The sequence below is a fragment of the Acomys russatus genome, chromosome 21 (assembly GCF_903995435.1).
Source record: "Acomys russatus chromosome 21, mAcoRus1.1, whole genome shotgun sequence".
Classification (NCBI taxonomy): Eukaryota; Metazoa; Chordata; class Mammalia; order Rodentia; family Muridae; genus Acomys; species Acomys russatus.
In genome coordinates, this window is record NC_067157.1 from 2,279,689 (window position 1) to 2,307,046 (window position 27,358).

General features: G+C 33.2%; 1 protein-coding gene across 1 annotated transcript in view; it reads left to right on the forward strand.

Annotated features, from left to right (window-relative positions):
* Positions 1–27,358, forward strand: part of Grik2 (glutamate ionotropic receptor kainate type subunit 2) — a 664,108-nt gene that overhangs the window by 540,909 nt on the left and 95,841 nt on the right. The window contains exon 13 of the mRNA XM_051164424.1: positions 1,892–2,109. Coding sequence (XP_051020381.1) covers positions 1,892–2,109 — 218 coding nt within the window. The remainder of the gene's footprint in view (positions 1–1,891; positions 2,110–27,358) is intronic.

Below are 27,358 nucleotides of genomic sequence, written 5' to 3' on the forward strand. Positions count from 1 at the left end.
ATAAAGATAAGTAATCAAAGCAATGGGAAATTCCGACATGCATTTGCTTGGACATGTCCTCACCTCACGGTTGGTGGATACATGAAAGAGGAACCCATCCTATCCGGCTGATGCCCAGATCCCCAGGAATTAGTGGGATATAGTGCTGGACATGACGTTGCCTTGAGTACATGACAGTCAGCCCCTAACCAGGCTCTGATTGACAAGCCTAGGAGGTGTCTGCTGAATTTCAGTCTGTGGGTAAGATACGAACTTGTGGTAATTGGGACAGCTTTGTCAAATGTCTCCATCCACTATGCTTTTATTTCCTAGTCTCTTTTGACTTATTGGTGTTTTATTTAAAAAAAAAAACAGTAAAATATGCAGCCAAAGCTGCTGATTGTCTTAGATGTGTTAGTGTTTTAGTGTCCGAGTGTGTGTCTGGCAGGGACTAGGAGCAACAACACCAGAAAGGTACCTTTCTGTTTTGTTTTGTTTTGTTTTGTTTTGTTTTGTTTTGCTTTGCTTTGCTTCCCTTACAGAGTGGTAGACAAGAGTCTGGAGCTGGAGTTGGCTGTCATGTCCAAGTCTGTCTGCTTTTAAGATTTTGTATCTTTGAAATTGCTGGGGTAAGATGAACTGAAGTGTAAGATGGGCCATTTTATATAGGATGGTCATTATAGCCCATATTTTCAGTGTTAGCATGAATAATTTTTCTTTTCCTTACCTCTGAAGAGGAACTCCCTTGCTGCACAGGTGATTACATTAAAGAGAAGATTAAAACACATCATCAAAAGGAGTTCATCTTTGCTTCATTACATTTTACTCAAGCCCAATAAAATATTCACTACGTCATGGTCATATTTTTCTGATTATATATTCAAAATGATTAAAAGTGGATCATAATATGTTATATATATTGACTATATTAATGACTATAGTATATACTTTAAACAAGAATACTATGTTCTGATATAAAATTATAATTAAAATTTAAATAAGATAAAATTTTATATTTTAACATTATCTTTTATAAACTAAATATCATAAAATTAATAATAATAACAACTAAAATGTTTTCTCAGATCCCATTCTCTTATTCATATCATGGGCAGGCAACTCCAGGCACTTAATTATGATACATTTATGTAGTACTACACACACATATATATATATATATATATATATATATATATATATATATATATATATATATAAAGATAAATTTGTTTCCTTTTACTCATTTAATTACCTTCCTGGAGGCTAACCTTCATAATGAGAAACATTTGATTAGACACAAGTAAATAATTTGTTACATTTTTTTTTTACAGTGAACACAGGCTAGCACCTTACATCATTGTAAGGAATGTGGCTAAATGAAATATTTTATCACCATACAATATTGCTTTTTAAATGGTGAAATATTTTTCCATTGTCATTTTTCTAAGCTCGAGTATAATTATGAAGCAGACATACTTGAATTCATTAAAAAGAACCTTTCATAAACATATTAAGAAAATGGATCTGAATAACACCTTCTGAAAACCACTTAAATAATTAAAATTGGAACAAATATGCATGTGGTTTATAAGCCAGAGAGATTTTTATTTCTTTCTTCTACTATAAAGCTTCTAAGACTTTTTATACATTGATATTTTAATTGTTACATGGCACCATCTCAGGTAAGACTAGTCTCCTGTCACTATACTTGATACCATGTTCCCTTAAGTAGCAGAGTACTAAAATTAGAGTCTGTACTCCCAAAGATTGTTGCTTGTTACTGAGGCAGTGTGTCAATGTTTGACTTAAACTTTTATTACACAGTGATCCCATTCTTCCACTGTGACCAAACATGTCTGACTGCTGATCAAATTGTCTGTATTCGTTTCACCTTTCCCCAACTCTCTGTTAGGTTCTGAGCTCATGCCCAAAGCGCTGTCCACCAGGATAGTGGGAGGCATTTGGTGGTTTTTCACACTTATCATCATTTCTTCGTATACTGCTAACCTAGCCGCCTTTCTGACTGTGGAACGCATGGAATCTCCTATTGACTCTGCTGACGATTTAGCTAAGCAAACCAAGATAGAGTATGGAGCAGTAGAGGACGGTGCAACCATGACATTTTTCAAGGTAAGTTACTTGCTACTAAAACCCAACCACGAAAGCACAAACAGTCCTTTCTATTTATATATGTAAGGATGTAGTTATACTGCTATTTAGTCCATATAAATAGTAGCATGTAACTTAAAGCACAGATAGTTGTACAAATAAATTTGCCAAAATGTCTAATTTTATTAATACTTGAAGCAGAATTACAAATGCTCTGATGTTTATTGCATATTTAAGAAAAATAAAAATGGAAAGTATATATATATATATACATGAGACTATATATATATATAGATAGATATATTCAGTGTATCTCCTTATTTCAAGTAAAGAACAAGTAACATTTAATAAGATTTTTATCTTTCAGAGAGATGGTGATATCATTATTGAAAATTAAATAACAACAGATTCTAATCCCATACATATTAAAAATGGAATATTTGCAAATAAGAATGTTTCCCATCCATGTATTTGGTTCAGTTGAAATGAGGCAGATTACAATAAATGAGGGAAGAGTCAGTTCTTATTATCTGCATATTTATCCAGTCTGTAGAGGAATAGCCTATGCAACATTTCTGTGGATGGTGTAATTGTGTGCTCTTCAAAACACAAAGTGCCTTGTAGTCCCATTTCTTTTCTCCTCATCTTTCAATTGCTATTCATTTCACTGGAAAATAATGCAACAAATAGTGAATTTCCACTTAGGTATCTAGTGCCATAAAGGCACTAGATTTTGTAGTTTATCAAGTACTTACTTAATAAATTGTGAATTTTTAAAAGTACTGGCAAATGCCTTCATTGTTCATTCAAATGCAACTGAATATAAATGTAAATTACAATTTTATTTAAAATTTGTCACACTATTAGATTATTTCATCAAACATGCTTCAAGAGCCTAGCTAATGCTAGAGATAGTTTATTCATGGTTTGGAACACTACGGAAACAATAGTCTAGTTATTGCTCCCAAGATTATGGAGATTTGATTACAAACTCACACTGACATCATTATTACATGATAACTAGGCATTTTTGTAAAAATTCTTATAAAACTGTCCTGGCCTTGAATCATAGAATTCGAAAGAAAATTGAATTTTCACATACTAATTACATTTTATTTATTTTCTATATATTATTTTTAGACTTTAAATTATTTAAAGGATGTATTGATCTTATGGCTAGTTAAAATATTTTATTTTATGTTTAATTAAAATAATTATTAATTATTCAGGCTTATTAATCATATATCACTTAAACATTTAATCCAATATGGCACTTTTTGGCTACATATATAATAATTTACCATTTTTCCTACTTATATGAATTACTAAAGATTTTTATAAAAAATAATTTTTAAATTTTAGGTATTTTCTTTCAAACATCAGTTGTTGGAATAACTTAATGTACTTTGTTGACATGAGATACTTAGAGAGAAATGCCAACATAGTTCATCTTAATTGCTCCTGTACACAAAGAGATTCTGGAGCTGAGTTTGTTTGATTACATAGATCAAGTATCCAACATAATGATTTGACATCAGAAATGATTTACTTAGGTGCTTTAAGGATTTTGGGTTTTTAACTTCATTTTTATTTTATAAAGCCCTTACATATCTTGTTTTAAAGGCCTAATTTATTATCTGAAATGCTTATGTTGAAAATTCAAAACTTCAACACATAATTCTTTTTGTCTCTACATATTGTTCTTTTGGGTTTAAACTTACTCCTTTTCTTGCCTATGTGTTTAATCTTTTGTGGTTCCTTACCTCTTTTCTTCTCTACAGTGGCATGTGTGTCTTCCTTCACTTTTCCTTGCCACTGACTTTGCTTCCTACATTTTCATCTTTTGTTTTTCTGACTTTCACAGAAGGGTGCCTTTGATATGTGGAAAAATTGAAATAAAGCAACTTTCTGTTTCCAACAATAAAGACTTCCTTTAAATCTGAAAACTTCTGTAATGTACACTGGTTACAATAATATCCGTACAGGGATAATTACTGAGCTAACAATTACCTTATGTTTCTGAATGAGTCACATGCTGTTTCTTAATGTTGAAATGAGGGGAAAAATCTTTATGTGAGACATGAGGTTTTATATATATTCAGATTGCATCAGGATTGTTATTCCCTCACTTGTATCTTCCTGTTACCCCTCCATCTTTCACCATATTCACCTCCCCTACACCTACCATTTCCCCTTGGTAGGGAGACCTGCTGGCACTCAGAGAAACTGGAATCGGACTTTTCTGATGAGTCCAGATGGGCTGTGATCATATATTTTTAAAGCAAAAACCTGTATCATAGCATCAGATAGACTGAGTTCAATTCCTGACTCTACTACCTACTAGCTATATTTCTATTACCAGAATTTTCCATAGCATGGTTGGAATGGCAAACAGGTAATTTTTCACTATGTAAATTTAACTATTATATAAAACTTTATTGAGTAAAAACATGTCATAGTGAACTCTTCATAGAACTCTGAGAGATACAACAAATAAGCATTACTAAATTACAAGGAAAATTAAAAATTCATGATTTAGAATGGTCCTGAGTATGGCTTTATATTCTTATCCTTCTCTCTTGAATATAGATACTACTTCTTCAGAATAGATATTCCTTGTATGAGGGGGTGTATTATTTTGTTTGATTCTTTTTTATTGTCTTAAATCAGTATGGTTAACTTAATTTTTAGTTTTAAAAGTCAGTGTCCATGTTGAGAAATACTTTATAATTGCATTGGCTACAGTTACCAGATATAAGACAAACTTCATTAATTTTGATATTTCGTTTGCTATCAAGAGCACTATTGGTACATTTTCTATCTGCCAATTTACTTTGAGACATTCTTTTAAAATATTATCACAGGGCCCGGGGACTGGTTCAATGGTTAAAAGCGCTGTCTTCAAGCTGGAGAACATGAGTTTAAACTGTCAGCACTCTCATTAATTGCAAAGCATAGCTGCAGTGCTTATGAAAAGACAGGCGGAACCCAAGACCTAGTTGGCCAGGTTGCATACAGAAAGTGTTGAGCTCCAGTTTTGTTAGAGCCCCTCCTCAAGGAAATAAAACAGAAAGTAATCGAGAAAGACACATGGTCTAATGCTCTGCCTTATTTATTCCCATGGATGGACACACACACACACAGCAGAGATGATATAAAAATATTTCCTATGTTTTCATAGTCTTCCATAATTATTATCCTCCTCTAATGATGCCTGTACCTAATTTAGCAATTCTGTACAGTTATTCAAGAGCACATGAAATAAATGCACACACTGATTAAAACCTTGTGATAGATTATTTAGTTAGATGCATTTGAAAAATTAGCTTAGTGCTATTATATATATATTTTTTTCTTCCAAATGTCTAGTATCCTATAGCCTTTCTTCAATTCAAGTCAATTTATTTGAAAGTGTGCATAGAGAACTTAAAGTTCAAAGTGGTTGAGTAACTTTTCTGGAGCAAAACATTATAACTTTTGATATCTACCACGAGTAATTTTCCTTTTCTCCTCCTCCCTCCTCCTCTGTCTTTCTCTCTCCCTCTTTTCCTCTCCTTTTCTCCATACCTCCTCCTTTTTCTTCCTCTTTAGAAAAACTTAAACTACATTATAACCCCATGTTTATAATTTTTCAGAGATAAGAAGAACTTATAATCATGATTATTAAAAAAGGGGGAAAACTGGAGTATAGACCGCAATTATTAAACAATTAAAGGCGTATAGCATCACAATAACAGTAGTAACAAAGGTATCCTGTCATAACCATCATCCATTAAGATATTTTGACTAATCTCAACTCTAGTTCTATATCACCACTGCTGCAATACACCCATGTGCCCCATTCATAGTGCTACACGCCCAGCCATTTTATCTTATTTTTAAATATCTTTTATTACAACATTCATTCATTTTTGTATATGTGTTGTTTTTATATAAATGTCTACTGTTCAAATGTCCTGCCATGAATATAGAGGAGGTCTGATAAATGACTCAGTGGGATTAGTTCTCTGTTTTCATCTTGTAAGTTTCAGGGATTCAACTTAGCCATTGTGAAATTATCCTAGACACCAATTTTCTAGGAAACAGTTGTTGAGGTTGGATCACCTGGGCTACTTGTCTTATCATTTTTGGTGTCTGGTCCCTCTTGCTCTGCAAAATGTTAACTTTCAATGATTTATACATTTATGTATTAATAAATGTATGGGAGGGCATTGAGCATGGTTCAGTTAAAGATGGTTGTTTGTAAAACAAATTTCTATCTATGCCATTTAAAATAATGGCATGATCAACACTTAGGATTTCATAGGCAAAGATCTATTGGTCATGCATAGTGGAAGTCCTGACTCATGTCTCAGTCAGTCTCAGAGATGTTCCCATGTGGAAGGAACAGCAAATCATGTCACCTAGCCTGTTTAGTCTTCCTGATTTCTTTCTTTCTGTCTTTTGCTAAGACCTTCAGGAGGTCTCACCCTGTCAAATCTGATTTATACCAGTTTGCATTGAATATATAACTTTTGGTTATCTACTGAGACATAAATACTCTTGTCTCTTTTCCCCAACACAACACTTTCCTTGTCTTCCATTTTGGGATTAGGACCTTCACATACTGATGTAATTTAGCAGTCCTTTCTAAAATCCAGGGTATTTTAGCAGGTATGCTACTAGTCTTACTAAAAAATTCTTAAATTAATAAATCATTATTTAATATATATTAGGGAGATATTTATTTCCTTTCTGTTTTCTTACTGCCTTTCAAAAACTATTGTTAAGTCTTTTCATAATTGTTTGACCTATAGGATTATAATTTATTTCTATGGTATGTATTATGTGCAAGTCACAATGCCTAAAAAAATCATTATGTTCCAATGGATATACATGATGACGCACCATCAGCCCCAATTTTCAAAGGCATCTCCAAGATCCTCACTATCTGTAACAAATGTATAACATTAAAATCATGCTTTCCAGAATTTAAGACAAAAGCACATTGGAATTCTGAATATGAAGCTATGGCATGGTATATATTTTTTAATTCTCCAAACTATGCAGCAATGGAGCACACAAGCCACTGTATGACCTTGTTCCAAGGCAGCAAGAAACAGGATCTGAATTTTTACTTTAGCATATAGACCTTATCCAGTAGGTGAACCTTGACAATACACATAGTATATCCAGTCTGACCATGTTGGCCTATAGCTGAAGACTTTTTATCCAGCATCTCAATGGGATGCATTCTGCATTTTTTAACCTTTTATAGGATTTCCTCATTTCAAAGAACCCTTTTTGTTGGTATTGGAGGTTCGGTATTGAATTTCTCTGAAGGTTCTTTATTTTGATTTAAAGATTCCTCCAACCTCTGTTCTACGGCCTTTAATTTAGCATCTAATTTCTCAGTCTCTTCTTTCTTTGAATATCTATTATTCTGATCTCTCCCACAAAGGATATAGAAACTGGCAATGGTCATTGAAAAAAATTATTTGTATGTTAAGGGAAGTAAACTCTAATGAAATACAGATGTTCGGTATCAGTTTGTCTTTCATGTTTTTCAACATAAAAAAAAAATCTTCTTCTTTCATCTCATAACCTCTCCCTAAACACTTTACTTTCTTAGATCCAATTTCTCTTCAAGATGCTTGAGGCTGCTCAATCTGTCTTTGGCTTCTACTCCCAGAGAGAGGCTGTTTGTCTGCCTCCCTCGAGGAATCCTGACCCTTGCTCCGTTCTGGGTAGTTATTGGTCCTTAAGGGTTTGTTCCTCTGGCCTGAAAAGTTAAGCCAGCAAGAGCCCCAAAGCTTTCTGCTTTGGCTAGGAAAGACTGGCTTAGAGAAGCTTGCTTGTTTTAAAGAGCCACATTATTTTCTTAGCAAGGGCTTCCTAAAAGAACTGCTTTTGCTTTGCCTCTCTGGGCTTAGTATCAGTTTTGTTTTTCTGCAGCTGGCAGGCCGCCTTTCTTCTCCTTCAGGGGTCTAACAGGAGGCTATGAGCTCCTGCCTTAGAAACTGCTGTTGCTCTCTTAATGAAGAGAAGTAAGAAAAGGCTCTGTAGTTTTATGTGCTATGTAAGTTCAGACCCACTTGGTACGCCAAAATGTTACAGTTATTTTTATAAAACTGTTTCTCAGTTGGCATCCAAGGGTACAATTTGGGAGCAGTTTTTCTACAACATTGAGACAGGAGATTCTTAGAACAATGACTGCCACTAGGTATGTAGGGTACAGGAATTAGCATTTGAATTATGTAATAACTTTATGCTTATAGTATTTTAGTAAGTACATAGCTGATTTCTATTAGCAAATGATGCTGAGTTACATGAGAGTAGCCTTATTAATTTACAGGTTTTAGCTTGGGGAATTCTTTGTTTCTGTTCATGGTTAGTCATTAATAGCCATTTAAAGCTGAATAATGAATTCCTTTTTTTCTTACCACTACACAAGGCAAAACACAAAATTTATCACATGAGTAATATTGCATGACTGTGTTAGGGTCCATGAGGTCTATAAGGATTAGGAGGAAGGGACTGAAAGATGAGCATGAGCTACATAAAGTCTACACAGTTATGGAGTTACCAAAGAATAATTTTTTTAAATCATAGAAAATATAATTATCGAAATTAAAAATGTGCCATTAATTAATATGTGGGTTTATCATAAGTTATATTTTGAAGGAAGGATTTTAGAGGTAGACATGTGCAGTGTTCTCTCTGTGATTATTGCACTGCTCTGTAATTCAAAGCACTGTTTTGACTCCTTTCTCTGCTGTAGGAAGAGTAAGACAAATTTAAATGATGAGAGTACATTACCACAAAGTCCTAACTTATGCCTCTTTTTTCTTAGTTGAGAATGATAAGTATTTCTTTTCAGATTTGAGAAAATTATGTGTCAGACATTAAATGCATTTCCAACTTCTGTTGAAAACCTAATGTATTCATTCAGGCTCCCAAGCACAAACTACTCCTGACAATTTCTTGAAATGTATGAATTCATAAATAACTAAATATTTTAAACTTCTATAAATGTTCTTTTTATTTCTACATACTTAAATAAACCTATGAGCACTGGCCCATCTGAGCAATGCTGTGAGCTTATTAATCCGTACTGTAACTGAAATATTTCACTTTAAATGAGAAATACTTAATTGAAGATTTTTATAGTCATATGGTTTCTCTGACCCTCCAAATTCATTTATGCTTTGTTAATTGCACAGAATTATTGGTTATAGGCAACACATTAAAGCTAACATTAAGTTAAGAGCCAATGTCTTAATAAAAGAAAGTCGATATTTTAAAATCAATGTTGCAGTCTTAGTTACTAATGTTTAATATGGTTTTGATTTAAATTAATTTTCCTTGAAATATCATTAAAACTAATTCATTATATGCTTTTTGTTGTATTTCCATAAAAATGAGTTATTTTTACCTAAGGAGAATGTCTCCCTCTTTCTCTTCTCTAACACACAATTTATTGTATGTGAGGCTGATCTTATGTTTATTACAGGGATTTACTATGTTCCCATTTCAAAAAATAAAATGGTGCCTTTGAGTAAAGCTGCTTCATCAGATTCCAGTTTAGCATGCCAAGTTAAAGCTGTCAATGGAGAAGCAGCAGATGTGAAGGCTACTTGGCATCAAAGCATATGAGTCAAAGGCTTTCCTATGGGAAAGAAAGTGCTTCATTACACTTTATCTATAGTGAGAACATTGGTTCTATCAAGCTGTCTGGAAATTAGAATATGATGGGTTTTATTGCCCTAGCTCTGCCAGAGAGAATTCAATAGTTAAAAAGAATGCAATAATGACATTTTGGGAATTATAAGAAGTGATTACAATGTTAGTGTACTTAAACTTGGAAGAGTAGCAAATTTTATCTTAGAAAAGTAGCTTCTCTAAAATATCTGGGGGACAGAAGTTTAATCCCTTTCTAATTGTTACATTTGCAATATGTACGAACGCAGCTTTGGGACACTTTAATTGAAGAAAAAAGTTATGTCTTCGACTGAAGTGTAAAATCTCCTAAAGAGTGTTTTAATTGGCTTGGAAAGCAAGTGCCTGAATTGGCTGCAGTTGGTAAATGCTGTATGGGTCTCTGCCATTCTCTCCTCCCCTCAATGGAAGGACCACTTCTGCTGTTTGTCAAATTAGGAGGGTATCTCAAACAAGGTGTCACACCTCATCAATCTTAGGAGCAAAAGCCCACAGTGACTGAGAAAATTCTAATGTGAGTTATATAATTATTTTCGGCTGAACTATCAAATGTTGGATAATCTATACTTGTCAGTATAAGAGTTTACACCCAACAAAAAACATTTTGAAAGAAATACAAAATGGTATACTTTTGGAAACAAGATATAAATTGATAAAATATTATCTTAAAATATTTTGTAATTTTAAAAAATCTATTTTACAAAAAATAGGTAAAATACCAATTCCTCATCTTATATAAATTTATGAATAAAAACAGTGTTTTGAAAAAATTCAAAAAAGAACTTGAACTCAGGCTTGTTAACAGTTTGAAAAATTGTATTTTTTTCAATCATGTTTGATCATTCTGATTTTTTCTTCCTTCTTTCCCTTTCCCCACCCTCTCTCCCTCCCTCAATTCCTTCCTTTCTTCTTTTCCTTCCTTCTTTCTTTTTCTTTTTTTGCTTTTAGAAGTGAGATCCAACATTAGAGTATCTGTAAAACAATGTCCATGCTGGGCGTTCACTAATTATAAGATGAATTTCCTGAAATTATCCTTAATGCGTAATCTCCTTGACATTCAGTGCTCTTGGTTTTGGGGGCATTTTTGATCTCTGAAGGGAAAACTATTTTTGTATATATACACTTATCAGAAATAATCTTTTGACTTGTGCAGCTGAATATTTTGTGAATAAGGCAGGTGTGCCTAAAGGTATGCATATCTCTCTCTCTCTCTCTCTCTCTCTCTCTCTCTCTCTCTCTCTCTCGTGTGTGTGTGTGTGTGTGTGTGTGTGTGTGTGTGTGTGTGTGTGTGTGTGTGTGTGCTGGAGAGAAAGAGAGGAGCAAGCATATATAGCACCCAAAGCTAGATATCAGGAACCTTCTGCAATTCTCCACTTTGTGGTTTGGAACAGTATCTTTGTTTCATCCTGGAGCTCATGTATTTAGCAGACTGAAGACTCTAAGAACTAAGAATTTTCTTGATTCATAAATTGAGGTAGAGTACTACTTTTGCTCCTACTATCATATTCAAAGCTTAGATTTTTATTTTATTTTTTAATATTTTAATTTTAATTTTATTAATTTATTCAGATCACAACTCAATTGTTATCCCATCACTTGTATCCTCCCATTACTCCCTCCCTTCTGCTTTTACCCTATTCCCCTCCCTTAGCTCTAAGGCTGAGGGAGACCTCCTCCCTCACTATATGGTCATAGGCTATCAAGTCTCATCTTGGTAGCCGGCTTATTCTTTATTTGAGTGCCATCAGGCCTCCTTACCAAGGGGAAGTGTTCAAATATGGGGCACCAGAGCTCATGTCAGAATCAGTCTCCATTCTCCCCTTAACTATGGAGAATGTCCTGTCCATTGGCAAGATCAGAGTAGGGGTTTGATGATTACTACTTGTATTGACCTTTGTTAGTGCAATAGTTTGAGCAGACCCCATGGGCCCCAAACCACCCATCAAGATGTTCTTCTTATAGGTTTCTAGAACCCTCTGAGTCCTTCTATTTCCCCATCTCCTATATTTCTCTTACTTAGAGTCTCAGTAGGATGTCCTCACATCTATCCCTGGCTTTGGTGTTCAGCTTTGAAAAAAAGAGACAAAATAAGAATCCCTTTCATCAATAATATATATTATATGTTGTACATATAACATATTATATAGGCTCTTTTTAATAGACTTATATTGGAGCAATTCAAATGTGATTTCAAACTGGACTGATACATAGAATTTTTCTGTAAACTCCATGTGGGAAAACAAATTAAAGTATATGCACCATTACTCAGTGTACATTATTTGCACTAGGATTCTTTCTTAGTGTTATATTATCTAGTAGTATTTACAATTGTAAAATTACTCTGTTTAACATTACACTGTGCTATGATTCTATATAGTAGTATATGTTACACCAAGTTATCAAACCATTAGTAGCATTTATATATGTTCATAACATTTTGAAGGGTAGCATTTTTATAGAGAAAAATTTCTAGAATGTACAAATTATCTTAAATTCAAGCACATAAAATGCAGTGAAAGTTGTGAATAACTGATGATCTAAACTTATAATCCAATAGTAAAAATAATCCGTTTTAATTGTATATCCATCGGGTAGTAACCATTGTTATTTCAACAAGGTGCTTTTTTCATAGGTAAATTGAAAAGTCTCATGAATTCTATGATTTTATGAATAAGAAGAGAAAACTGCAGTTTAACTTGCAAGGATGTTACATAATATTCTGAGAATAAACTCCAGGATTTTCTTTCATTATTTTATATATATATATATATATATATATAATATATATTATGTATAAATATTATTATAAATGTTATATTATCTCATCGTTTTTCTCCTGTTTCAATGACAAAGACTTCAATCCTCAACATTCCTATTCAAATTCTTTTTTCCTTTTACTGAAAACTGGCAATAATATTCTTTAGGAACATATTCCAAATATTCATTGTCATTCAGCTAGAATGCTTAAATTACTTCTATAAGTTGCCTGAAATGTTTCTGTGACACGAATCATAATGCAAATAGCTCATTTATTAATTTCCAAATACATATCAAACTTGTCACTACAAAAATGAAACTGTTCTTATGTAACTATATAAGGAAATGAACATTTACAGAATTACATGTAACCATACAATGATGCTCATTGACAAAAGTTTCAGCCCCAATCTTAAAATTAAAAATTATAAATTTGATAGTAATTTGTTCATGATTTCTAATGTTAAGTAAAAAAGGAAAATATCATGTAAAGGAAATTCCTTGAGATAATCATGACTCTCTAGTTATAAAATATTTACAGAAATGTTCATAAAATATTATAGTTTTTATAGCATCTCCCATTTACTGAGTCTTTAAACATTTTCTCCACCCAGATTAAGGCATAATTTATGGTAAAAAGTATGTATTTTCTTGAGAAGTCAAATTAACATTAAAAATAAAATCTGATATATCTGTATAACATATACGTAAATACACAGACACACACAGAACAAACACACACACACACATACATACATACATATATATGTAATAGATATACTAGTATAGTGTAAAACGTGTCAGAGAAGTAGTATTTTTGGACTAAAAAACAAAATAAATTTCTTTATTGTTATACAAAGGAAATATGAGTACTGCATTTGAGGAAGAAAATGACAATGTATTTAAATACAATTTAGCTTAGAATTTTAAGACTGAAATAGTCTAAGACATTGGTCCATTACACTCAAATTTTATTTCCTTTTACTCTTACTGTATATAAGTTGTATTGCAGTCCATGTAATCTCTTCAGGAGTCATTTTCAATGTTGTCTAGAAACACATCAATCCTCTTGTTAGTGGAAAAGAATTTTTTTAGTCCAAATGATTTGTTCCTCATGCTCAGGTAGCATTAACTGCTTATATGCACATTTATGCAAATAGTATAAGGTGTAGTGAGCATTACTTGACTATATCCGGTAATGATAGTGAAACACATGCTATCAATATAAACTGTTTAAAATTAATTAATTTTTATTGGAAAAAAAGAAGAGACGGCTGAATTTTCAAATTTAAAATGCAATTATGACTACTCAACTATGGTTAAGTATGATAATAAGTGTGGAATCCTATGGAAGGAAAGAGTGACTGAAGATAATGGCTGATTCTTTCAACAGGCTAGAAAGAATGACTTTGATTAGTATATCACTGTTAATCACAGTCTGGCCCTTAATCTATGTCTTCATACTTCTGTTTTCTTAGTATTGAGATGCCAGATATATTTCAACTTTACCAAGAAAATTTTGTTCATACTTATTCATTAAAAATAAATTTGCAGTATAATACGTAATACTTATGTTTGAAGTAGATCAAATCTTTGAAACTATTTGTAAATATCTTTAATTTAAAAAGATAAAATGTGTCTTACTAAAGTCAAATAAAGTAGATTTATAGAGCTAATAACACACAAGAGAAAAAACTGAGTGCAAGAATAATGCAGGATTTATACCAATAGCAACTAAATTTTGCAAAAGATCACAGTTGAAGTGCTCAGATTTTGTGGAAGATAATCCTTAAATGGTCATTATCAAATAATGTCAAATAGTGTCAAATAACGAAGTTATTAATTGACTGAAATTATCATACTATTGTATCTAATACTTGAGAAAAATTTTTTAAAAATGTCAATTTTTGGAACTTGAAAATTTGAACTAGTGGTAAAGGCAGTTATCCATGCCTATCAAAGAAGGATTTCAGATCTAATAAAAACTTATTTTAGTAGCAATGTTCTTCCTTCTCCTTGTAAACAAACATAAAAAATTATATCTATTTAATTTCCACAAACATAGTCTGATAGGTTTCATAGACAGAGCTGATGATGTCATGTGACTGTAACTTTCTCAGTGTAGATTAACTAATAACAAATCACAAATGCTGGATTTTGTGCATTATTTCACCTTTAGCTTTAATTTGTTTTTATAATTATTATTTGTCAAAAATATTACTGTTTGAATCAAAGACATTATACAAAGATTTAATAATACTATTTGTTAATGCTATTAATTCTAACTTAAAATTTTCATGAAATTACAGAAATAACTTGAAATACTAAATAAGAAGAATTCAAATAACAATATCTATTTTTACCACTAATATCACGCAATTATAAAACTAAGTAGGCTTAAATATTAAGTAAAATAAAGATTAATTTTTTCAAGTACACAGTTATAATAACTTATACTGTAACTTAATTATTATAGTAGAGTCAGTGCTGCTAGGAAACATTCTGATATCTACATGGAGGAGATAGGTTAACAATTTGGTACAGACACGTGATGAACCTAAATTCCTTCCCAGAGAATACGGAGCATTATTTTCTCAGAAAATTAAAATCAAAAGAAATGGCTCTGCAGTTCATGTGAAAGTACTTCTACAGATGATTTGCAAGTCTAGAGGTAGAAAAAAGACTTGTAATTTCAAGTTGTCCAATTTAAGTTCTAAAAGAATAAGGTTAGGATCTTTGACTCAGAAAGAGTGTGCTTAACTTGCCTAAGCTATAACCATGCAATTTTTCAGAGTATTAATGCAAAATAGAGCAGTTCTTTCTTCCAACCATTATTCTAATGTGAATTGAATACCAGAGTATTGACAATTTTAAATAAGTAAAAGTCATGCCTTTGATGCCATTGTTTTACATCTTTTTAGTAATCAAGATTATTTTATGAGACATTATTAAATTTGTTAATTAAAAATAAAAATCATAATTATAATATTCTAATAATCAAAGAAAAACAGAGTAAAAAGTAAATTCACGACATAAATTAAACTATTTGTATCTGAGATATCTGGTAATTAATAGCCAACAATATAAGGAATGTGAAAAACTACACAACAATAAAAAATATAACGAGGTTCAAAAATGGACAAAGTACTTAAATAGACATCTCTCAAAAATGCATATGTATATTTAAGGAGGGAAAATAATATAATTATGTATGCTCTTAAAAATAAATGAAATAATTTTTAAACTAGAAGAAATATATTCACTGAGCATAAAGATGTCATGAATTTTTTAACACTTTGAGGTAATTTTTAAAATAAAAATTGCTTTCTTGTAAAGAACATACAAAGAACAACATGCATCTAGGTGTTAGTCATACAAATAAATTCTCATACTCAAAATATCTACGTCTCAATGAATTTCTATATAGTTAGAATATTCATTCTGATAAGATTGGCCTTCACTTTGATGTTTCAATATTTATTTATTTGTTTATTTATTTAGCTGCACAGGGTTTCTCTGTGTAGCCTTGGCTGTCCTTGACTAACTTTGTAGACCAGGCCAGCCTCGAACTCATAGCGATCCGCCTGCCTCTGCTTCCTGAGTGCTGGGCTTAAAGGCATGCGTCACCACTGCCCAGCTCTTTTCAATATTCCTATCGATTATATTCAATGCACCCTACCTATGACAAACCAACAATACACAACAGAGTTAAAATGAGTATACCAATTAGATTTACGTTCTTTTATTGTGACTTATGTGTTCACATTCCAATCTTCTCATAGGCTAGTAATACCCTTTTTTATACAAAATTTAAAAGTTATGCACAACAAATGGAATTATCAGAAGCTAACATAAACAACCTACAAACTGGTGGAAAAGCTCTCCTGGCTGTACTAATGGCCAGAATTTACAAAGAACAGAAATTAAATACCACAGAAATAGAACTGCCAATAAACAATAGGTCAATTTTTAAAAAGAGAAATGCAAATAGCCAGTAACTACTTTAAAAGATGTTCAATATATCTAGTGATCCAGGAAATGGAAACTCAAAGCCCTTTGAGATCCACTTCACCTCAGTCACAATGGCTATGACTAAGAAGTTTGACACGAAATAATAGCATGTGGAGAAAATAAATTCATGCCCATTGTTATTGTGATGCATATAAATATAATCATTGTGTACATTATTTATAGCACTAATATGGAGACTGACTTAGACATTCACACCTTGGAATTTACAAAAAGAAATCCATATCCTACCAGAGATAAGTGCACTACTAGGTTTATAGCTGCTATTTCACTATAGCAAGGAACAAGAACTAATCTCATTTATCAATAGATGGATAGATATTTAAGCTATGATAAATATAGAAAATGATATTCTATTTAGCTTCAAATAAAAATAAAATTGCAAACCTACTGGATTGGGTTAGATTGTATAATATTAAAATATAACACCCAATATTAAAAAAAAAGCATGTTCTCCTTCATATGTATAACCTAGATTATAATATGCACACACATATTTAATTTTTAAATAACAGGAGTATATGTTACTTTAGGTTCAGAAATTTGTTCTGTTGTTCATGTAGCTTCTTTATTTAAGGCATATACAGTTATAATGTATTATAGTAATTTATTTATAATGGAAAAACAAATTTTATATAACAATATGCCTGATTTTATTATTTTTTATTTTTAAATAATTTTTTTTGTTAAAGTTGTGAAATATACTACAAATGACAATTCTTATGTTAAGGATTTTGTTTGTTATATACAGCTACACAAGGCCATTTAATGCGAGCAAGTGTTTGAGATAGATCACTTTGTGCAATAATTTATCTCTTCCCAATAAGTTGAAATTTTAATCATCTTATTTTACTTTATATGTTTGGTCATTTTGCCTGCATGTACCCCATATTCGTACAATGACAGTAGAAGTCACAAAAAGATTTTGGACCCCCTAATTCTGGTTTTATAGAATGATATAAGCCACCATATGGGTACTGGGACTTAAACTGCTTCCTCTGGGGCCTCACAACTGTCAGTAATATCAGTTCCAACATTCTAATGGCTCTTTCTGACCTTCTCAGGCACCAGACGTGCATGTAGTATACAGACATGTGTATCTTATAACATACACAAAATAAGATAAACAAATAATTCTGTAAAAGTTAAAGAAAATATTCAATTTGTATGAGTCATTTTAATACAAGGACATTGATGGTTTTGTTCTAGGGTAAGCAATTCTATCATTTCATGTTTAATATTCTCTAGAAAATGACAATTAAGACATTTCCCCTGTGCAGACAAAAGGATCTGCTGTCTCAAAGCCAGATGAGCTTCAAGCTTACCTCTTTGTCTGAGAGTAATGTAACTAGAAGGAAAGTCCTCTCAAGGATAGATAATAAGTCTTTTCATTGCAAGGTACATGAAATATTTTCTTACTCAGTTTGAGGTGTAGCAAAATAGACAAAGTAACTCACAAAATAGATTCTAATTCGTTTCCTTCAAAATAGAAGAGATTTTCATCATTCATGTGAATGAGATCATAATTGGTCAGAAAAACAAACCAAATATTCAACCATTGCTGTAGCTAGTTAGGGAACAGTGTGTGAGTCATACAAAAACTAGAAATAAAAACAGCATAAAAAGCACAGGAAGTTAGAGAGACATACAGAAAAATAGATTGAGGAATCAATGTTTAGAAGGTTCTCTTGACACTGATTGTCTTTCTAGGAGAGAAGAGATTGTCTTTCTATAAAAGATTAAGTACCTTGACACGAAGAAACCCAGAGAAGCATTTATTTCACAAACAGTACAGGTTTTCATTTTTATCAGGTGAACTCCTTAGTAAAAAAATACCAAAAATGAAAATCTAAATCTTTTAAATATGTTTTAAAACTTAAATCTGTACAAACAAGAAGGGAATCAAGCCCTGTAAACATAGCCACTACAATACACAGATGAGCTAACAGAGACTACAGCAGCATGTACAGGGTCTGCAGACATCTGCACCAAAACAGGAGCCTAGGGAGAACAGAAGTAAATGCAACCCCCCCCCCTTATCCCACAAACTACCCCCTATTGATAACCACTCAGAAATGAAAAAACAAGTTATCTCTACAAATAATCTCAATGGGATTATAAACCACTCTTATGGTTCAGTCCCATGGCCAGCAGTAGATGGCCAATACCAAAGGAACTCAATGGCATCTTTGGAGATGCTTTGTCTCATAATGTTTGCCTGAATGTTTTTTTTTAACATTTCAAGTCTTTTGTGTGTATATTGCGGCTCCTGGATCTGTGTTTTTGCTCAATTACTGTGTGTAAGAACATTTGTCTGTGCATCTGTATGTGTTTATCATGCTTTTACTTTTGCTCTTTTGCTTTATTTGTTTTGTCATATTTTCCAGTAATTGTAAATATGGAAGTGCAATATGATATTTAGAAGAACTAAAACTATATAATATTGATATTGGGAAAAATACAACCTATATTTTAGAATATATGATTATGATTTCCATGTGTTGATTGTATTCTATAAGAAGTGTACAATTGGCTGGGTGTGGTGGCACACGTCTTTATTCACAATACTCAGGAGGGAGAGGCAGGCAGATTGTTGTGGGTTCAAGGCCAGTCTGATCTACCAAGGGAATCCAGGACAGCCAAGGTTACACAGAGAAACCCTGTCAAAAAAAAAAAAAAGTGTAAATTAAAGAGATCTAACTCTTTTCCAGGATGTACATAATTATAATACATAATTTTACTAAGTCATTTATTAATCTAATAATAACATTTTTATTTCTGATATTTCAAGATATTTTCTCTGAATACTATATTTCAATTTATATGTTTTTCCCAAGGCATATTTTTCATATGTACATTTTATCCTCAATTGTCACTTGTTATTTTAAAAATACCTATTAGAATATTGACAATGGCTTTAAGTAATTTATTGTCCCATAAATTATTAAAGGCCAAGGCAAGGGATAAAAGTGGAGCAATTGTCAGTCTCAAAGTTTACTGTGGAGTCCATGGTCACTTAGATAACATAAAAATTGATGTCCATTAAAATATTTAGTTTTACTCCATGTTGGAATTTTTTTCTGAATAAATTATATTTTTGTCATTGCTATTTAATATTTAATATAAGAAATAAATTAAATTTTGATGAATGCACCTATGAAAGTACATCTCCTATCAATATAAGTACAGATTAGAGGAATGACAAACAGCAAACAAAGGGGTTTGGGTCAGTAGCTACTTGCTATGAGAATAGAGTAAGAAAGCTGAGCCTGTGGCCCTATTTACTCAGCCCTTTGAATTTTTTCTTCATTTTATTTATTTTACATAGAAAGTAGCTTGTAAGAGCTTGATTTCATTGGTTTTCTTTTGTATTTATTGGTTTGATTTTGTTATTGTTGTTCTGTTTTGTTTCTTCTTTTTTAGACAATTCTCAAAACATTTGTCTCTGTTTTATCACTAATTTCTCTGGTCCTTTGTGGACCAGCAATCTGTGTAACACCTAGCATGTGAAATGTTATGTGTATGGTATTTTATGTACTCTATTTGTACTTTAAATCTTGTGTTTAAGCATATTAATTAAATAGTTGTTTGAATAAATCAATTAATAAACCTGTCAGATCTGATGCCGGTTAAAAGGAACAGAAGAGTTCTCTTTTTTTTCTACTGTCTTTGCTCCTCCTCATAATGTTCCCATCTGAAGCAGTCTTAGCATTTGAGTTTAAGCTGAAATAAATAATTTTGCAGAAACTAAGAAACCCAATTGTTCTATATGTCAGTCATTGCCAATTATTATTACCTCATTTTAAAGCAAATATGCAAAAGATAAAAAATAAAAATCAGTGATAAACAGATTGGAACTCAACTTCCTTTCCCACTGCTGCCATTGTCCCAGTGTGTTAGGGAATGAGTTCCTTGGGAACTAATGTTCCAGACATCTGAAAGACACATATTATCTCAGTTTTCGTTGGTGCTTTTTATTGGAATATAAGCATGTGGAATTATGATGCTTGAGGTTTTTTTTAGGTTTATGTATTTGATCTTATTTTTCTTTGGTGGGTCTTTTATTTTTGGCTACCTATTATGTTATGGGTCATATCCATGTTGGCAAGGAGTCACAAAGGAAAAATAGACAGCTTTATAGGTGGATAAACTTAAAAGAACCACTTCTATTGGTTTTTGAGGTCATAAACTTGTAGACAAAACATTCAATTTGTCTTTTGTAAAAGAGTTAATGTTCCAGCCTTCCCAGTCATGTTCTGTGAGAAACTTCAGTGCTTCCTTTTACGTCTTTCTAAAAATATATGAAGTTGTCGTAGCCTAAAATACAGTCTATATTTAGTCACTGACCATGAGCAATGTAAGCAATGTAAGCATGGATCTTTGACATGAAAGACAAGGGGTACTCAGAGGTACATTGAGAAGTCAGCATCTGGAAACTGCTAGCCTCTGTGGCTTTTCCTGAGGAGAGATCTTAGAAGATGGTCATTTCTTATACACTTTATTCTCCCAGATGTCCTACCCTTTGGCAAGACCTTAGTGCCTTTTCTGAAGCAATTATGTCCTTTCATACATTTTGTTTTCTCTAGAAATATTCTACTAAGGGAAATAACAACCAATATGCATAAACCTTTCAGAAACTTCAAGAGGCAAAAGATGCATCAAATGTTATACGGCCAAGAAAAAATTATTCTTTGTATTAGATGCAGTAGTCTACTTGGTTGGCTGTAAGTAGAAAAAGAATATTCTGTTCCTTTCTGGATATAAAATTATAAAATACAATAGGAAATGTTGCATTTCTTCTTTCCACATATATTTTGAGGCACAAGTATTTGTGTTGACTGTACTTCTTCTTCTTCTTCTTCTTCTTCTTCTTCTTCTTCTTCTTCTTCTTCTTCTTCTTCTTCTTCTTCTTCTTCTTCCTCTTCTTCTTCCTCCTCCTCCTTCTCATCTCTCCTTCTCCTTCTAGTTTATCATTATTTTTTTCTCTTTATAGAATAGGCTGGCCTCGCACTCACAGAGATCTACTTGCCTCTTGCCCCCTGAGTGCTGAGAATAAAGGCATGCACCACCATGCCCGGCATTTGGCTGTTCATTTTCTTTCTTCTTTATCATTATTATTATTACTTTATTATTATTTTATTATAAATTTTCAGATCACATCCCCATAGTTTTCCCCTCATTTGTATCTTCCCTTTCCCACCCTCCCTTCCTCTTCTACTCTATACACCTCCCCTCAATTTCTGAGAGAAGAGAACCTCTTCCCCACCATATAACCACAGCCCATCAGGTCTAATCTGATAGCCTGCTTCCTCTTCCTCTGTGTGCTCCAGGACTCCACACCAAGGCGAAGTGATCAGATTGGGGGGGGGGAGGTACCAGAGTTCATGTCAGAGTCAATATCCATTCTCCCCACAACCAGAACCTTGGAGAATGACCTGTCCATTGGCTAGATCTGAACCCCATACTCCTTGTGGGGCTCATGAGCCCTCAGGGTCCTTCCATCTCCCCATTCTTTCATACCATTCTTACCTGGAGTTCAGCAGCTGTTCGCTGTTCACTTTCAAGCAGAGAAGATCTTAGATATCAGTGTTCTGAGGATCAAACCTGGTGAGTTAAAAATATATGTGTTATAGCTGCTTTAAGATTAAAATCATGAGAGAGTTTCTTTGTCAGGGAACATACTTGTATGCATTATTTCAAAGTTTAATCTTTAATTATTAGCTTAATAATAATGCACCCACATCACTTTCCTACATGATTTGAATATTTAAAATGACATTTCTTATGAAATGATGGATAATAGAAATACACATTTCTATAAACTTCTATTTTTCTTGGCTGTCATGTAGAAACATAATTAAGTAATTTATTCCTTCAGTATTAGGAAGTTAACACTCATTATATCATCACTATCTTATGCCATAGATATGAAATAATCTAAAAGTTCCCAACAAATATGGTTACTTTCCTGCATCTCAGTAAAATAATTTCTATCTACAGCCATATAAACATAAAAAATAGTGAAATTAAATTATTTCAGTGATAGAAAAGCATTTGTTTAAACCATTCCTTCCACTTTTTAATATATATACTTAAAGTATATTAATATAAGTATATATTAATATATAATGTGAGTTTATTTTATATATTTATATATATATATATATATATAAAGGATAAAATTATTTCCGTATTATAGGTTTTCTATAAAAATGTTGATATCTTTGAATCTTTGATACCTTTGAATCTTCCCTCTCTTCTAGTTTCTGATTGTACTTAATCATAAACACATGACTATTTCTGAAATATTATTCCATTCCTACATGATTTACTTATTTATTTTTATTCTTCTCTCTTATATTACATCCCAAAGTTCACTTTCTCTTTCTTCCTATCAGTTCCTCCCTGCCCCAGCTCCTTGCTTGTCCTCTATTTCCCTTCAGAAATGACCAAAATTCCCAGGCATATCCACCAAACATGGCACATCAATTTGAAGTAAGACTAGGTACATCTCCTTATGGAAAAAACAACTCAGTAAGAGGAATATGATTTCAAAAGATGCAGAAGAGTCAGAGACAGATCATGGCCCCACTGTTAGTATCTGTACAAGAAGAGCAACCTACACAACCATAACATATATGTAGAGGGCTTAGGTCAAACCACCCAGGCTTTCTGGTTTTAGGATCAGTCTCTGTGAGCCGCTATGAGCACAAGTTATTTAATTGTCTATTTTTCTTATGATGTATTTGGACCACATGTCTCCTACAGTCTCTTTAATGTCTTGTGTAGGATTTATGAGAGCTCTACCTTATGTTTGTCTGTGAGTTACTTAATCTTTTCCCATCAGTTGCTGAACGAAGTCTCTCTGATGACAATCAGGCTACCATTTGGGTTACAGTATCATTTCATTGACATTTTTATTTTTCCCTTCCTTCTTCCTTCTGCCTTCCTTACATCCTTCTGTTTTCTTCTCTCTCTCTCTCTCTCTCTCTCTCTCTCTCTCTCTCTCTCTCTCTCTCTCTCTCTCTCTCTCCTTTTTCTTTTGCTAGTTGTGTTTCACTGGATCCTAGGAGTCTGAGTTCTCCAGCTGGTTTATGAACCTCCAGGCAGTATGTGGGTGGTCTTCCTCTTTTGGCATGGGTCTCAAGTTGAACTAGTCATTGCCTAACTACTCCCACTATTTCTGTGCCATTTATACCTCAGCACATCTTACAGGCAGAACAAATTGCAGGTTGAAGCTTTTGTGTCTTGGTTAGTGTCCCAATCCCTCCACTGGAATCCTTGCCTGGTAAGAAAATATGGGCAGTTCAGGCTCCATATCACTATTACTCATAATACTAGGAGTCTTAGCTAGGGTTACTCTCCTAGATTCTTTGGTGTTTCCATTGCTCAAGGTTTCTACCTCAATCTCCAAAGGACTCCATCCAGTATTCTCACCTAGTGCTCTCTCCCTGCAACTTCTCACCACCTAACCCTTCCTGCTCCAGTTCTCAAACAACACTTTGCGGATTTGCAAAATCTATTCTATTTTTTGTTTATTTCCTGTTCCCAGAGAAAGTCATATGTTCTTGCTCGAGCCTTCCTTGTTATTTATCCTTTCTGGGTCTGTGGTCTGTAGCATGATTATCTTTTATATTACAGCTAATATACACTTATAAGTTGTACATACCATGCTTTTCTTTCTGTATGGGTTACTACATTCAGGCTGACTCTCTTGTTCAATATATGTTTGAAATTTCCATGATTTTATTTTTTATCACTAGAAAAATATTCCATTGTGTATGTACCGTTTTCAAATCCATTCTTCAGGGAAACATTTTTGGGAAATCTAGGTTATTTCCAGTTTCTGCTATTACGAATAAAGCTGTTATAAATATAGTTGATCAAGTGTCTTTACGATAGAGTAGAACATTCTTTGATTATATGCCCATTAGTGGCATAACTGGGTCTTGAGGTAGATCAATTCCCAAGTTGCCACATTGATTTCCAAGGTGGCTGTACATGCTTTCAGTCCTACTGCAATAGAGGAGTGTTCCCTTGATTCTCAGCTTTGATAGCTTGAACTGTCACTTGAATTTTTGATTTTAGTCATACTGACAGTTATAAGATGGAATCTCAAAGTCATTTCTATTTGTATTTCCCTGATGACTACATATGTTGAACATGCCTCTAAGTCTTTCTCAGCCTTTTTAATATTCTTCTGTTGAAATTTATCTGTTTCTATCTGTATCCCATTTTAATTAGATTATTTGGTGTTTTGATGTCTAGTCTTTTAGTTCTTTTATATTTTCAATATTAGTCTTCTCTCAGATGTGTAGTTGATGAAAATATTTCCCATTCTGTAGGCTACCACTGTGTAGGCTATTGATGGTGTCTTTTGCCTTGTAGAAGCTTTTCAGTTTCATAAGATCCCATGTAATATTTGTTGCCCTTAATGCCTATGTTATTAGTGTTCTGTTCAGGAAGTTGTCTCTTGTGACAATTTGTTCAAGGCTATTTCTAACTTTCTTTTCTATCAGGTTGAGTGTATCTAGTTTTAGCTCGAGTTATTTGACCACTTAAACTTGAGTTTGTGCAGCTTGATGATACTGATCTATTTGTATTCTTTTTAAAACTATGTATCTATTTATTTTTTTCACTTTACATCCTAATCATAGTTCCTATCCTCCTCTCCTCTTGGTTCCATTGTCTATCCCTTCTCCCTTCATCCTCTAGCCTTCAAAAATCTTCCTGCTCATTAACCCTAGTACTTCAAGTCACTTCAGGACTGAGCAATATCCTTTTCCATGGTGGCCTGAAAAGGCAGAGCCTCCAGGGGGAAGGGGTAGAAAATCATGCAACAGAGTCCATCTCAAAAACAGGCCCCATTCCTCTTACCAGGGGACTCAAAAGAAGACTAACTTGGCCATTAAGTATATATGTGTAGAGATTACATATCCAGTCCATGTCCCATCTGTGTTTGGTGCTTCTGTCTCTGCAGCAAACCCACCACCCCCAATACCCTAGGGCAGTTTAGTTTGTTCTGTTGTTCCGGTGTTCCTGTCCCCTCTGTGTCATTCTATCTTTCCCCTTACCATTTCACAAGCCTCTCTGCACTATAATCTTTGTCTCTTAAGTCTCATCATCAGTTTCAATCCTTTGCAGGGAAAAGCCTCTCTGAATACAGCTATGTTAGGCTCCCATCTACAACAATAGCATAGTGTCTTGATAGTATCAGGGGCTGGCTCTCCTCCATGGCAAGAATCTCCTTTTGGGCCAGGAATTGGTTAGGCATTCCCTCCATCTCTGCTCTGTGTTTATCCCAGCACATATTTTAGGCAGGGTTAAGTTTTTATGGGTGGTTTGGTAATGCACCTTCTCCATTAGGAATCCTGTCTAGTTAGAGAGTGGCTTTTTCAGGATCCATAACCTCAACCTGCTACTAGGGTTCTTAGCTAGAGGCATGACCATATCTTCCCTGGAACCTACCTTTTTGTAAGTCTCTATTTTTTCCCAGAAACAGACGTGCCTACAGTTTCTTTCCTCTCTGCAAGCCCTCTGTCCTTCATCCACCACTCTTCTCACATCTGTATTCTTACACATGCAGATATCTAGTTAGACCAGCACCATTTGTTAAAGTTTCTTTCTTCCATAGCATAACTCTGGATTTTTTTAAAATCAAAAATAAGATTTCTATGAGTGTGTGGATTCCTGACTAGATATGATTTGATTCCATTGATTCTATCTTTATGCTAATATCGAGTGTACCTTTGCTTGTTTGTTTTGTTTCTTTTTGTTTGTTTGGTTTTTGAGACAGAGTTTCTCTGTGTAGCCTTGGCTGTCCTGGACTCACTTTGTAGAGTAGGCTGGCCTTGAAATTACAGCAATCCCCCTGCCTCTGCCTCCTGAGTGCTGGGATTAAAGGCGTGCACCATCACTGCCTGGCTAAGATACCTTTGCAATATCTTTTCATGTACTGGATTGTTTTAGTTGTCCTAGTTTTTTGTTTTTGTTTTACCATGTGAAGTTAAGCTTTGTTCTTTCTAGCCAATAAAGAATTGTTTTTAGAATATTGTTGGGGATACATTGAATCTGTAGATTAATTTTGGTAAGATAAACATTTTATTGTGTAAATTCTAACATGCCGTTAGCTTGGATGATCTTTTTATCTTTTGATATTTTCTTCATTTTTTTATTTAAAGATTTGAAGGTACTGTCATACAGTTTTAAACTTGCTTGGTTAGAGCTACCCCAATATACTTTATTTTAATTTTGGCTACTGTGTTGGTGGCTACTGTGATGGGTGTTCTTTTACTCAGTGATTTATTTCTCAACATGACTGTCCTTTGTACATAGGAGATTTAATAATTTTTTTAATTTATCTTTTGTCCAGTCACTTTGCTGAAGGTGATTATCAGAATTCTTAGGGTCACTTATTTATACTATCATATCATCTGCAAATAATGATACTTTGCCTTCTTTCAAATTTCTCTCTATCTCCTATAGTTGTCTTATTGATCTAGTCAAATACACTGTGTGTGTGTGTGTGTGTGTGTGTGTGTGTGTGTGTATTACACAGTCTTATTCCTGATTTTAGTGGAATTGATTTGGGTTCCCTTCAATTAATTTTGTTACCTATTGGCCTTCTGTACTTTGCCTTTATTATGATTAGGTATGTCCCATGTATTTCTTAATATCTTAACAACTTTTATCCTGAAGGAGTACTATATTTACTCAAAATTATTTTCTGCCTCTTAATGAGATCATTATATATATTTTTTTTTTTTGGTGTGTGTTTCATTTTGTT